At 46.5% G+C, this 13,044-nt stretch overlaps 6 protein-coding genes across 6 annotated transcripts; 4 read left to right on the top strand and 2 right to left on the bottom strand.

The window, feature by feature from the left end:
- Positions 1-706: 706 nt before the first annotated feature.
- Positions 707-1,391, top strand: N7518_008540 (uncharacterized protein; the record flags this gene model as incomplete). The annotated part of the gene is made up of 3 exons (XM_057189467.1): positions 707-986; positions 1,062-1,175; positions 1,258-1,391. The coding sequence occupies 3 exons, from the start codon at positions 707-709 to the stop codon at positions 1,389-1,391; spliced, it is 528 nt and encodes a 175-aa protein (XP_057041170.1).
- Positions 1,392-2,910: 1,519 nt separating this feature from the next.
- Positions 2,911-3,930, top strand: N7518_008539 (uncharacterized protein; the record flags this gene model as incomplete). The annotated part of the gene is made up of 3 exons (XM_057189466.1): positions 2,911-3,028; positions 3,082-3,738; positions 3,794-3,930. The coding sequence occupies 3 exons, from the start codon at positions 2,911-2,913 to the stop codon at positions 3,928-3,930; spliced, it is 912 nt and encodes a 303-aa protein (XP_057041169.1).
- Positions 3,931-5,192: 1,262 nt separating this feature from the next.
- Positions 5,193-5,678, top strand: N7518_008538 (uncharacterized protein; the record flags this gene model as incomplete). Its single annotated transcript, XM_057189465.1, has 1 exon — positions 5,193-5,678. The coding sequence occupies one exon, from the start codon at positions 5,193-5,195 to the stop codon at positions 5,676-5,678; it is 486 nt and encodes a 161-aa protein (XP_057041168.1).
- Positions 5,679-5,910: 232 nt separating this feature from the next.
- Positions 5,911-6,985, bottom strand: N7518_008537 (RNA polymerase II mediator complex subunit MED27 domain-containing protein; the record flags this gene model as incomplete). The annotated part of the gene is made up of 3 exons (XM_057189464.1): positions 5,911-6,084; positions 6,135-6,788; positions 6,845-6,985. The coding sequence occupies 3 exons, from the start codon at positions 6,983-6,985 to the stop codon at positions 5,911-5,913; spliced, it is 969 nt and encodes a 322-aa protein (XP_057041167.1).
- Positions 6,986-10,358: 3,373 nt separating this feature from the next.
- On the top strand, positions 10,359-10,799 carry N7518_008536 (uncharacterized protein; the record flags this gene model as incomplete). Its single annotated transcript, XM_057189463.1, has 1 exon — positions 10,359-10,799. One exon carries the CDS (start codon positions 10,359-10,361, stop codon positions 10,797-10,799), a length of 441 nt encoding a protein of 146 aa, XP_057041166.1.
- Positions 10,800-11,559: 760 nt separating this feature from the next.
- Positions 11,560-12,516, bottom strand: N7518_008535 (uncharacterized protein; the record flags this gene model as incomplete). Its single annotated transcript, XM_057189462.1, has 1 exon — positions 11,560-12,516. The coding sequence occupies one exon, from the start codon at positions 12,514-12,516 to the stop codon at positions 11,560-11,562; it is 957 nt and encodes a 318-aa protein (XP_057041165.1).
- Between the last annotated feature and the right edge of the window lie 528 nt (positions 12,517-13,044).

Raw genomic sequence — 13,044 nt, 5'->3', positions numbered from 1 at the left:
CAAAATTCATCCTACCTACATATATCATTGTGTGACCCAATCATAGGGGCAAAATCACATCATTAATACCACCAACTCTTGTTTCAGGTGCCTCAATTGATGGATAGAAGACACACCAGTGGGTGAGATCTGCATTCGATCACCATCATGACTGGCTTAGATGGTGTAGCTAGTCAGGTACCCACTTAATGACCTCCAGCATGTCGATTGTAATTAGTATCCGGTAGGTTAGTCCTTTCGTTTACCCTATACACACAGGTTCTGATACGGCAGCATGGATCAAGGAAGATACTACAGCCGCAGTCATGTCTGCATGCTGCGAAGAAAAACAAAGAGAAGAAGAAATGAGCAACAACATTGCCAGGGTATAGAGTCAAAGGAGGTCGAAGAACAATCAATCGACAGTTCTACCTGCTTTACCGATGACGGCTTCTATTTTGATTTCAAGGATATCTACGGAGTACTCCATACGGAGGATCCGGATCAGCGTTCGACACTCGAAACAGTCCGATGGCCCTATACTCCACCCGTGGAGCATGTTCATCGACAGTCTCCCATGGATATCCCAAAGCATATAAATGCGTCACTTCCCCGTCAAAATCCTACCCCTCTCTTGAAAGAAACATATATAAAAACAACCGAAACCCCTTCAAGGAACCATTAACTTGAAATCATTCTCAACCCAATTCATCATTCATCATCTAAAATGAAGTTCTTCGCCACCGTCGCTCTCCTAGCCACCGCTGTGGCCGCCGCCCCATCCCAGAGGCTCTTCAACCTCAGGACTTCCGGTTCCAGCAACAGCTCTCACAACGACCTGTACCTCTCCGTCGGTCACGGGCTGGCCAGCGACCCGCTCAACAGCGAAGCCATCTTCTCTGGTGCCTCAGCCAGCAACGCTGCCGCCTTCTCCTTCATCAATGGCACCATTGTCTTGGATACCGAGGCCAAGACCCCCTGGACTCTTGACTTAATCAGTGTGGAAGGTAAGATAGCCCTGTCCTACCTTTGAATGTGACTATTACCGAGCCCAGAATACTAACGATATTGGTACTATATAGGCGCTCGCAAGGGGCGCGCCCAGATCAGCGTCAAACCCACTTACGGCTCGGGAGGCTTCTCCGTCAGCCGCCAGGGCGTTCAGGGACCCAGTGAGATTTGGGATGGATGGCTGTGTAAGTTCTTCTATTTTTATACCCCTTTCCAAGGCTACATGATCGTGTTGAGTGCAATGGCTGACTCCTTTTATTTTTTTAGGGTGCCCCGCCAATTTCGAGGCCGGCCAGTTGTTCCCCAACTTGCACTTCCTCAGCAAGACTGTTCAGGAACCTGCACTTCCGGAAGGATGTGACAGGATCCAGCTCAATGCTGTTCCCACAAGCTCTGCTTAGAGGGGTTTTGGATTTTTGAATTTTGGTTTACAACTCGTAGCGAACATCAGATTGTGATATGTGCTTTCTAGTTTTTGTGTTCTTTTCAAAATTTGGAACTTGTCCTGCTTTTCATGTCAGCATATCTCAGCGTATAAGGCAGGCTTAATTGATACTATCTTGATTATTCTACTCGTTATCTTTTTGACATCCATGGATGTCCTGTGGATGCTCTATATCGAATACTTTATCGAATTCTTCTCCCGACATACGGATCCTCACCAATGCCACATAGTCTTTCAATGAGAGAGAATATCATAGATCCCCACATCTTTCAATCTTCCCTATTCCATCCCTAAATTCGTAATAGTCTTCGGGTGCGAGTTGCTACATCGCCACCCCCACGTTTAGGAAACTTCTCTGGCGGAACCGAGCGATACCCGACCTTGGATACGGGCAGCCAGGTGGCGATTGTAGATCATACCCTTTAGTATAGTATAGTTGGTCGCTATTTTAGGTATGACAGTTTACACCATGGCTGACGTCAAACATCGGTTCCGGTTCATAGTACAGAGTAGGGCTGTGGTTTGTTGTGTTGTGCAACTATGCTATGTCATGGTGCACTGCCATTCATCATTCGCTTATCTGGGTTTTGTAGCCTTGGAATGAAGGTCGGATGTTGGTCAACCTCTGGAATAGGTGATTAATTGAATATCAGTTCGAAGGTTTTCGTTGAAGTACATGGTTATCACTTATATCCCGAATTGAAACATATATATTGCAGACCCCTCGGTTTCAGTGTGATATAGATTTGATCAATTAAAGGATAAGAATAAATGATCGGTGCTCATATGATTTACATGCTCATAATGTGATAGATATATAAGCAATCTTGTGTCTGATAAAGTCGAACTTTTGCGTTGCTCAACCTGAACGAGTATAAACTTAGACTTGACACTTCTCAGCTTTATAGCACAATAAATTTGGTATTCTAGATAGTCCAAATAGTCCAAATACATAGTCCAGATAGTTATCAGTTGTCCGCTATAAATAGCCCATGTCTCACATACTGGACAGCCACTACCTATTTGGGCTTAGCTCCTCAATACAGCTCAAACATCGCATCTTCTCTTTCTCTCTGTTTTCTTCCCTCTCTCCAATTGTCTGTGAAGGTAAAGACAGTCGTTTACTATTTGCCTTGAAATTATTTACCATCGTTGCTCCGAATCGAAACCCTCGAAACCCCACACTCCCGAGATCTACATGTTTTAGTGCCCAGACTGGCAAGGGGATTAATAACATATTCTGCACTACACATCCTTTTGATCGTCCTTCCCTAGCAACCGAAATTGCTTGGTACGGACATCAAATCGATAAGCCTGCTTCGACATAGGAGGCCTCTTTTTTTTTTTTTTTTTTTTTTTTTGACAATTCACACCGGGTTGTGCAAGGGGCGTGATCAGTCTACCTTTCAGCCCAGGGAGTAATACCTCGGTCGCTTGATTTTTGAACTTCCAGATAATCTCTCCAAAACTTCGACATGCGGTGTTTTATTTTGAGTGTGTTCTGCACCATCTTGTTGCTGGGAACGATCTCATCGGCTTGGCCATGGCGGCCCTATGGAGAACTTCCGGGTAACTCCTTGGATAAGCGAGCAGGTAATTCAGGACTCTTATCACACCATTGCCCTTGATGCTGACCTGCAATTCAGATACCACAGAGACAACGACCGCTAAAACCTCCGAATCTACCACGGATGCCTCCACTGTCTCCAAGACTTCTACCGGAACCACCGGCGGAACTACCACCGGCATAAACACCGACACCAAAACCGACACAAACAGCGACACAAGTACAGACACAAAAACAGGCAAGAAAACAGGCACTGCAACCGATTCTGACACGACCGGCACAACAACTAGCACGAAGACGGGAAAATCCAAGACTACCACTACCACCTCCATCTCCATTGACCCAGCTGCCGCTGCTGGCGGCGTGTCCATGATCACTCCCGCTTCTTCGTCCACGACCTACTACAAGATCGGCCAGGATGTGACATTTGTATGGAACTATACTTCTTTGTCGGTCACGCCGTCTGCGGTCAACGTCGTGGCTTCGTGCAGTCTCAACTCGATGACATATACGCTCAGCTCCAACATGAGCGTAAAGCAAACCGGAAGCCTCGTGTGGGATACTGGAAAATATCAGTCATCGGCCACTATTCCGTTGCTTACCGCATCGTATACTCTGATCATCTACGATGCCAGCAAGAAAATCAGCGACACCGCGAGTGCCGGATACTTGAGCTCGCAGAATGGTGGTTACATCTTCGGGATGTACACACCCCAGTCTTACACCCCACTCAATGGTGAATATTTCATACCAATCATCCTCACTCAAACAGACTGCTAACCTTTGTCCAGAATTCAAGTGCGCCACCTGCAGCGGCGCTCTATCCGAAACCAGTCGTCTCGCCATCAAATTCACCGTCGGCATGGCCGTGATCACCTTCGCTTCGTTCACCTGGTTTGCGGGCAGTGCTGGTGTCCTGACCACTTGAAGAGCACCCACTCGGTGCACTCGAATTGACTTACCATGAACATATTCTTCCATTTTGGGGCGTTGCATTGTTGAAGCGATCTGGATTTACGATAATAGCAAGGAAACGGCGTTGCGTCATTTTTTTATTATTTATCTTTGTACACTTTTTGCATCTCATCCTTTCTCTTATCTATTGGTTCTATTTTTGTTAATAATAAGGGGAGATGGTCAATTGGAGATTTAATCTTTTTGTATTTTCGGTTTCTCACACAATCTAACATCCGTTGCATCGCATTTTCCATCCTTAATTTTCAGATACCCTGAGTTCTCCCTCGGTTTCACTGCGATTTAAATCCCATTCCGGGCACAGCAAGTCTCTCACCGGGGTGCTATCAACACATTTTACCCTAGGAAGTTACGGATCTAGAGCCCTCTTGTAGAGATTGTCTTTTCACCTCCCCGGAAGGCTATGCGTTGCAGATAGCCAGTGTAGTGGGGATAGGCCTTGTCTGCTTCATCCACCTTGAAGATTATGTTTTTTGCGGGAAGTGACTGGCTCATGATTTCCATGGCCTTGCTGGAGAACTTGCACGGTAACTTGATAGAATCTTGTGTCAAGGGTTCTTTCTTTGGTGGAGAGTCACTTGATGCAATGATATTGATGTTTTAGGGCTTTAGATCAATGAAATCAAAAAGTCAGGATCGAGACATTTTTAAAACATGAATGATTTAATGTTTAAGATTTATCATTTGCTTAGTCGCTGTGTTGCTTAGCCGTGGCCCGTAAGATTCATTTATAGATCTATGGCCAAATGACCCGGCTACATAGCGGTGTATATACTATAGCCCCAATCAAAAGAATAAATACATACATGTACTCTATGGTGATCGTCTAAATCATCCTTTTTTGCCTAACGGAAATATAAAATCTTCCATGCGCGCAGCCGTGATATTCCCTTTATTGTGAGCTGAGGCGTTCAGTCCCACCTCCCATGCAATTGTTTCAATTATTGCGCAAAGACAAACGAACAGCTTGATATCTTACTTCATACAATTGGAAATTGGAGTCTGTCTTACAGATAAAGAAAGCTGTAGGAAGTTATTCAAGCGGTTCATTGACTAAAATGAGAGCTTAGAAAATAAAGGAGGCTATTTAATCTCCTGCCCTTTCTCCAATCCATGAAACTAACACCTACCTATTTCATCTGTCCTAGTCTTCCACACCCAACATTCACTCCCAACTATCACCGAAAAGTATCCAGAGCCAAAAAAAAACAAACAATGCCCTCCCAACTAGGTTGGATCTGGCCTAAAGATCCACGCCCCGGCAACCCACAACACTGGCCACGCCGCTGGCGCTTCTTTGATGTCCTAACAGGCAAAGGGCCAGACATCTACGTGGGCCGAATCGGCCAACCCAAAGCCAAGACCAGAAAGTCATCCTCTCAACCCCGGTCAGAGCCCACAAGACAAGAATGGTCCCGATGGGAGAGCAACCCCAACGACCCTGACTCGAACTACAGCCCGCTCCCCTGGGCGCGGCGGCCCGTGGGCGACCGCTATGATTTCCGCACGAGGAAGTATCATACCCCGGACCATGGGACGTGGAGTGCTGTTGAGTATTGCAATGGAAGAAGGGCTCGAAGGGGGGAATGGACCGGGAAGGAGGAAGTTCATTGTATTCCGAGGCGATACTGGGATCGAAATGGGGCTGAGTATCCAGCGGAATTTTGGCATGACAATATTCATGGGAAGCATGCAGATTGAGGGCAATGAATGGGAAGGAGAGAAAGGAATCACGGGTATTGGGAGGGTGGTTTGCATGGTATTCTGTTAAATCCAGATAGATCGCTCGAATGCTTCCAATCAGGTTCCCCCTCAAGACTAAGATGAGATAGATATAGCCCATTGAGCCGATGTTCTTCCAAAAATTCCGTCTAAGACCCAAGAAAGAGTTAAATGATATTCCTCGTCTATTCAGGCCCCATGAACCGTCTAATCAGACGCATCCAGAGTGCAATGCGTCAAAGGTGTATATACGCGCTGGCCCATTGAAAGACTGTTCATTCGCCCGAGGGCGACGGAGAGTTGGCAGTTGGGCGCCGTTATCAGCCAGGCGATTGCACTTCACGCATGGTGTCTGCTTAATATCCGCATAGGAAGAAATCATGTCCTGCATCGGTATTAGCAAGAATATCCTTCGGAGTCAGGAACAGAACATACCAGCAAGAAAGCAAGGTCCCATTTCCGCGGGCGTGACCCCACACATTCCAGTATAGCATTCTCAAGTTTCGTGGGTGACCGACCAGCGATATTACTCGAAACCTCCCAGTCAGAGACCGGGGAGCCAGGAAAAGATATCCCTTTGATCTGGAAGACAACACCAGCTCTAACAAGTGCTACCGCTAGAGAAGTGCCATCCTGGCTCTTGATAACCCGTACACCGGGAATATCCCGCTGAACAAACCGCTCCAAGACATTCTTCCACTCGCCCTCGGTAGACTGCGCTTTGATACGTTCAGCCTCTTCGTCCTCTCGCTGACGCCCGTCTACTTTCGACTTTTCTTTTCGTGCTAGTTCTTCTAGAAGAACGTCATAATCTCTTTCCCACTTCCCTGTTGGCTGCAAGAGCTGGCCGTTGGCTTCCCTGATGCGTGATTCAACATGCGCCCAGACGGAGGTCAATTCCGGATCCCTCCACAAGGACTGAAATTGCTGGACATCAGCAACGCGTGCGCGTGCGGTTTCATCTAGACTAGCCCGGAGAATCCGTGGCGTTTCAGCGATTGGATTGCCGAGTGACACTTTATCTGGGTTTGCAATAGGCACCAGAGGCTCTAGTAGGCCCTGGGGCATGAATCCACGCAGTTCATGGATCTGGATATCTCATTAGCTTGGCTTTGTGGCAGAGCTGTAAGGGCTCGTGTACTTACCTTGCGTTCGAGTTCTTGTAGTTTGGCTAGTGATGAAACAAGCTGGATCTCTGACTCCATCCGTGAAGTCCCGCTATTGCTGGTTGCTGGCTCTTGGGTGGAGTTCTGATTGGTAGCAGCCATGGACGGGGCGGTTGACATGGCTTTTTGCGAGGGACTTGATCAAATAGTCAAACTCAACCCAAAAATACGCAACTTTCAGCTTCAGGAGATGAGTTATATATAGATATTTTTGGAATAGGCACTTGAGTTTCGAAGTGGATAATCAAAAGGTGAAAGACAAGAGGTTATCGCAATGATTGTTTTGTGGGCGATGAGATCACTTTGTGTTGTCTGTTATATAGTGAGAAATAAAAATGTCCAGCGCTAAATAAAAGAGTGTGCTTTGAGGCTGGATCAGAGATAATGATATTTTGTCGGCTCCAAATAATGCGAGGATGAGAGGATGTGAGAGATGAGATGGGCCGTGAACCAATCAGGAAATCTCTAGCCGCAATGCCTTGTGCCACATGTGGCGGATGTCATACTTACATAATCTTATTTTTAGGGATCTTCTAGTTAACTAACTTCATTTCCTTTGCATCTTTGATAACGGTAATTCAGTATAAAAATTATTTGATTATCAGTAGTTGCCTTGAATTACAGATTCATCAGACTATCTGTGTCTTTGACCCTTGGTAAACGGTCTTACACAACGTTATCATCGGTGCCCTTACACCCTGCCTGATTTTTCGCTACCCATCTTACCGCCCTCCACACCGCCTCAGTGTCAAACTCCCTAGCAAGACGGTAGATAGTTACCTAAAATTTGTATATAAACCACTAACAAAATAAGTCACTTTTATCGCATCAACTACTTCATCGTTAACAACTGCTCCAAAAAATCTTTGCTATATAGAATGACGATAGGACAGCTGAGCTAACCATAATCCTTAGACGAAGCTGCAGGCAGTATTCCCGGGCAGAGCCTCAAAAAGCGGGGTATAAGAAGCTCAGCCATAACACAAACAAACCCTTTTAAATTTCCAGCTTTCAAGACCACAATAGCAACAACGGCAGAAATGCTCCGTCTCAGTCAGCTGAATGCGCGTCTTCAGTTCCTGCGTTATGAGGGTGGGGATTAATTCCGGCCTCATTGGGATGAGTGCTTTGTTCCGCCTGATGAGCTGGAGAAGTCGCTTTATAATATTCACAATTTATTTAGATGGGATGGGGAATAGGATATGGAGGAGTTGCAGCCTCATATTGGGTGGACGAAGAAGAGTAATGTTATTTGCAAAGAACTGGGAGATTGGTCTTGCTGATGTTGGATCTGAGAAGGGTCCAGTTGGTGACAGGAGTTGTGCTTCAGTTGTGGGGTCTTCTGATACGACTGATACTCTTCTGAGTGGTGCAACTTCGTTTACGGCTGAGATGAACTCGAGGGAATCCGTTGGGATAGTTCCAAAGACGGGGTCCGTTATCATCTTTTTTCAAAGGCACTTATTCCATGGTGGAGATGATGTGTTTAGAGATTTCAAGTACACTCACTCTACGGGCTGATTTCATGTATACTTCTGAGTAGAGAAGTGGCTGTCTTAGGACTTCTTCATCGAGAAAGCTAGGTTCAATAATTGCCTCGCGACCAGATATGGAAGTTTCCTCCAGCTGAGGACGTACTCTGCGCACTTAGATTTGAAGGGCCTCAATGAAACCGAGGTCGACTGCAACACTATATTCTAACGAGCCCCATCCCACCACGACGAGCTTCATGTTCATTTCCAAGGCGAACGTTCCAGCAGGACGTGTTAACGGATCACCTACTACCCCATGTCACCATATCACCATATAATTCATTTAAGAGGATCCCTGGATCGACGCAAATTTGTTTGTGCTTGGAACATCCGTCGGAGGGCGTTCCTTGGACCGAGATTACGGATATGGCATTGTGAGATTGCTGACTCCCTCCCCCCGGCTCAGCCCATATATTGGTGAACCATGGGACAGTATATTCGTCAAGGGCACATAAGCGATATCAAGTGTTAACTATTGATAGAGGTCGGAGGCTAAAGGATATTCATTGGATGAGGACCAGTTGCTGATGGTGAGAATACTGCCTCCTAGGTTTATAAATAGAAAATATACCGCCTTCCTAGCCTGGAAAGTGCGCTGTACATTCCGACGTCACCGCCACGGTAAAACGCGGCTCCACCACGCCCAGCAACGATCTCTACCACTTGTTCGATATGCAGCGGAAAATTTAGTTCGATGTGGGGATTGACTGATGTCTGGGAAGGGACAGTGGCAATGGACCATGGCTCGCCTAACGTGGTACGTCATGTGAAATCAACCCTTGGAGAAGGCTTGCGATCTGACAATCAAGAAAAAGGCGAACCCTCACAGCCTCAAAGCTCATTTAAGGCAAGCAGTACTCCGTAGCCAGCACAACACCATTAAACGCAGGTCTCTATCTGAGGGACAAGCGAAAAGCTCCTGGCATAAGGGGCCTACCTACAATACAAAATACGAATGAGTGGGGGGAAGGACCAGCGAATCGGTGTTTACTGCGGCCCCGGATCACTCGATCCTTTCATTTTCCAACGCCTACCGAATGATAAATTGAAAGATCGTCTGCAATCTCCCGTAAGCGGCCACGAAAGACTTGGCGACTGATATGTGGCGAGACAAAAAGAAATGGTCATCAGGTGAACTGTTGGATTTAGGTCCCAACCATCCAGAACGGAGCCTAACTGGGTTCTTTTCCTCAACATTGAGTTATCATGATCTATTAATGTATAAATGTATCTATATACAGTTCTATTGTCCCGGATATGGAATGCGGTCCGGGAAGGCGGTATGTCGGCTATTCATCAAAGATGTCCACTTAGGCAATGTTCTCACCAATCAACAATATCCTTGGCCCACTTCTATCATTCTTCCGCAACGCCATTCCAAGGTTCCTAAGGGTGGCGTGGAAATCGTGGCGTAACCGGGGTTACAGGGTCCAGAATACATAGTTACCCTCGGAAATCAGATCATACAGCATTCATTATTGCTTCGTATAAGAGAATATGACACAGAGTCATCGACTGGTGATCGACAGCTGGTCTGACCATATTTGCGGGGTGAACCTGCAGCTGTAAAAATATCTGATTCGTTGGGTTTTGACGATGTCTTAGATAAAAAAGGAACTTATGTTGGCAACCATGTCGAGAAATAAACAAGGTCATAGAGAGGAATGCACAAATCAAATCATAGCTAGCAGGGCTGTCTCACTTCTACTGTTGTGGAGCAACGTATTTCGGGTCCACGGGTGTTACCTGACTCGACGTTACATTCATGTACCCTATAGTTCTATTTCGAGCTTGACGAAAGGGTTCAGAGTCATCTGCAATGAGCTGAAACTTGATATTAGATGATGGAGGAAAGTACTTAAATAGCTCCATCCCTCCCATACTGTCTGTCCTCTTCATTCTCACCAACATCCATCAAGACTAAATAATCCAATCAAAAACTCAACATTCCAACCATCATCATGCAGCTCACTCAGCTCCTCCTCGCTACCGGCCTCTTTGCCTCCTCAGCCTTCGCTGCCCCCGCCAACACCTCTGCCAAGTCCATGATGGCTGACAGCCCCCAGTGGACTCTCCAGAACACCAAGCGTGTCTGCGACACCGCAGACACCTCCTGCACCTGGACTTTTAGCATCTACCCCGGCGCCGGTGATGCCACTCCCTGCACCTACATCGTGGAGGGTACCCCTGCCTCCGAGGCCAACGGTGGCCCTGCCACCTGCGGCGGATACACCGTCACCTCCGGCTGGAGCGGCCAGTTCGGCGAGGGGAATGGCTTCACTACTCTTTCCATTGTCAATGAGGCTCGCCAGATTATCTGGCCTGCCTATACCGACAAGCAGCTTGCTGGCGGTGTGGTTGTCAAGCCTGATCAGAGCTACGCCCCTGCTGCTCTCCCTTGAATGAAGTGCTATGATGACTCGGATTATGGTCTGAATATTGTGTATACCAACCACTTTCCTTAATGACAACCAATGACAAGCGATTTTACCTGTTATTATATACATTTTATACTCAAAATTGGCTGTAGAAAAGAGGATAACCGCGTAGCATATAATGTTGTCCCTTACGCAATTTACCGAAGACAAGTTTACTTTTCATTTAAGCTCTGGGAAGGACAAGATGTTGCTTTGATAAATCCACCGAAAACCACTTAGCAATGATAGGAGTGGCGTCCGATATCCTAAAGCACTTTAGTGTCACTATAGGTCCAGTATACCTAAATAACGTTGAGATGCACTATATGTAGAATATTGATCCGATTATCGATACTATGATATATATAAATAACGAAATCGCAGGGAACAGCACTTCTAGAGTAGATCGAACTTTATACTCGCAATTGGAAGTTCATGGCCCAATACTTCCTCTTGGCACGCGGTCCGTTGAATATACACTCATTTAAAGCCAATACACCAAGAAAAGTGGAGAAGAGAAAGATACTGATGCATGCATCTCGTCTACGTGTCTGGCTAAGATTGTTGACCAACACAAGTGGGATAAACTGCTGATGGAATTCTAAATACTGCCATGAAGCCTTCTAAATAGCTTCATGGAGATAAAAGGACAAAGAAATAGTGGCCTGGAATCGGGGAAAGTGCCATGAAATCCGGAAGAAATGCCCAAAGCTACCTTTAGGCAATGCTGGACGTCATCACAAGCTTAGCCCCAAACCATGTTCTCAATCTCGTTATCCTGGGAAAGGGAGTCCGCATTGTCCATCTCTTCGTTTCCCTCGCGGTATCGCCATCTCTTCCCCATAACGTCCTTGAAGGTCTCAACATCTAGGTCTCCACGCATGATGGTCTCGGAGAAAGATCGGATCGGCTGAGAATCACCCAGAGGCTTCAATTTCACGTCAAGGTCGGGGGCGACGAACAAAACAGCACTCAACCGACGCACGCCCGGGGAACGGCGGACACGATGTTTGGCGGCGGAAACCCGGCCACCACTTAGGATAACCGCACACCAACCAGTCAAGACAACAGTGGCATCTCCGGGGACAGGAACCCATGTGCCAGGGGTTTCTTCGAGCTCCAGGCCGGGCGTGCCATCTTGGAAGATAATGGAAAAGGTTCCATAATCCGTGTGGGCTCCGCACCCATTCGATGATCCGGGAGCAGCCGTTTTAGGATTGTAATCACACAGGCGATAGTTCATATTGTATGAGGTGTGTGCCGCAGAAAGATCGGTACCAGCGAGGATGCTCAGAGAAGACAGTATGGTGGGTACATACTGAGCACTGATGGAGTTGAAGAAGGCGAGGACCTCACCCAGGCCATGAGGATCCAAGGACCCACGAAGAGATTCTGGAATCCGGGAGTTTCGCATGGGCGAGAGATCAATAGTAAATTTCTGATCCGACTCGGTCTTGTGTAGAGCGGCAGTCTTGATAACGCCCCGGTGAGGGTAAGTTGCATTGAGCTTAGCAACATCATCGGGGTGGCTGTGGAGATGATCAAAGAGGGCCTGAATAGCTGAGAACGGTGCCTTGGCTTCAATATTGACTGATGCAGTTGTGGAATTCGAGCTCAAAAAGGATACTGCCGGAGCTTCGGCTGGGCCAGGAAGAGGCGCAGCAATTGGAATCACCTGGGGATTAATAACGTTGGTAGCCATGATGGTCAAAGTTTCGATATTCAAAGTGATGAATGATGGAAGATTAGGAGTGAGAAGGAATAGAAGTGAAGTAGAAAAGGTGAGTCTACCGAAGGTGAAGCCCCACTTCAGGTGACATCACGACGAACAAACAAACTTCCTTGAGAGGTCCGTCCGTGCGGTCATAGTGCTATTTAGTTCTTGAGAACTGCAGTTGATTCTCATTGAGTCTCATGGAATTGCTTCCAATCTGCCAAGAATCTTGATACTAGCCCTACCGATGCAGTCTGATAGACAATCTTGGAGAATTGGTTGAAGTCTAGTTATGTGCAGGGGCTTTATATACAACCCTCTTAACAAATTATTTTGGATAGAGTTAGACATACATTTATCTGCAGCAAAATTCTCATCGGATTCCCAGATTTGTATGACCTACTAGTAGAGTGCTTAACTCGCAATAAGTATAACTTGAGAACCTTTATAGTAGTGACAGCAGTTCTAATGACCTCTCAATATCAGTTCCTATCAGACTTGTATATATAGAAAATT

Source organism: Penicillium psychrosexuale, assembly GCF_028828465.1.
Source record: "Penicillium psychrosexuale strain IBT 29551 chromosome Unknown utg000004l, whole genome shotgun sequence".
Lineage (NCBI taxonomy): Eukaryota > Fungi > Ascomycota > Eurotiomycetes > Eurotiales > Aspergillaceae > Penicillium > Penicillium psychrosexuale.
This window is presented reverse-complemented; position numbering and strand designations above follow the sequence as displayed.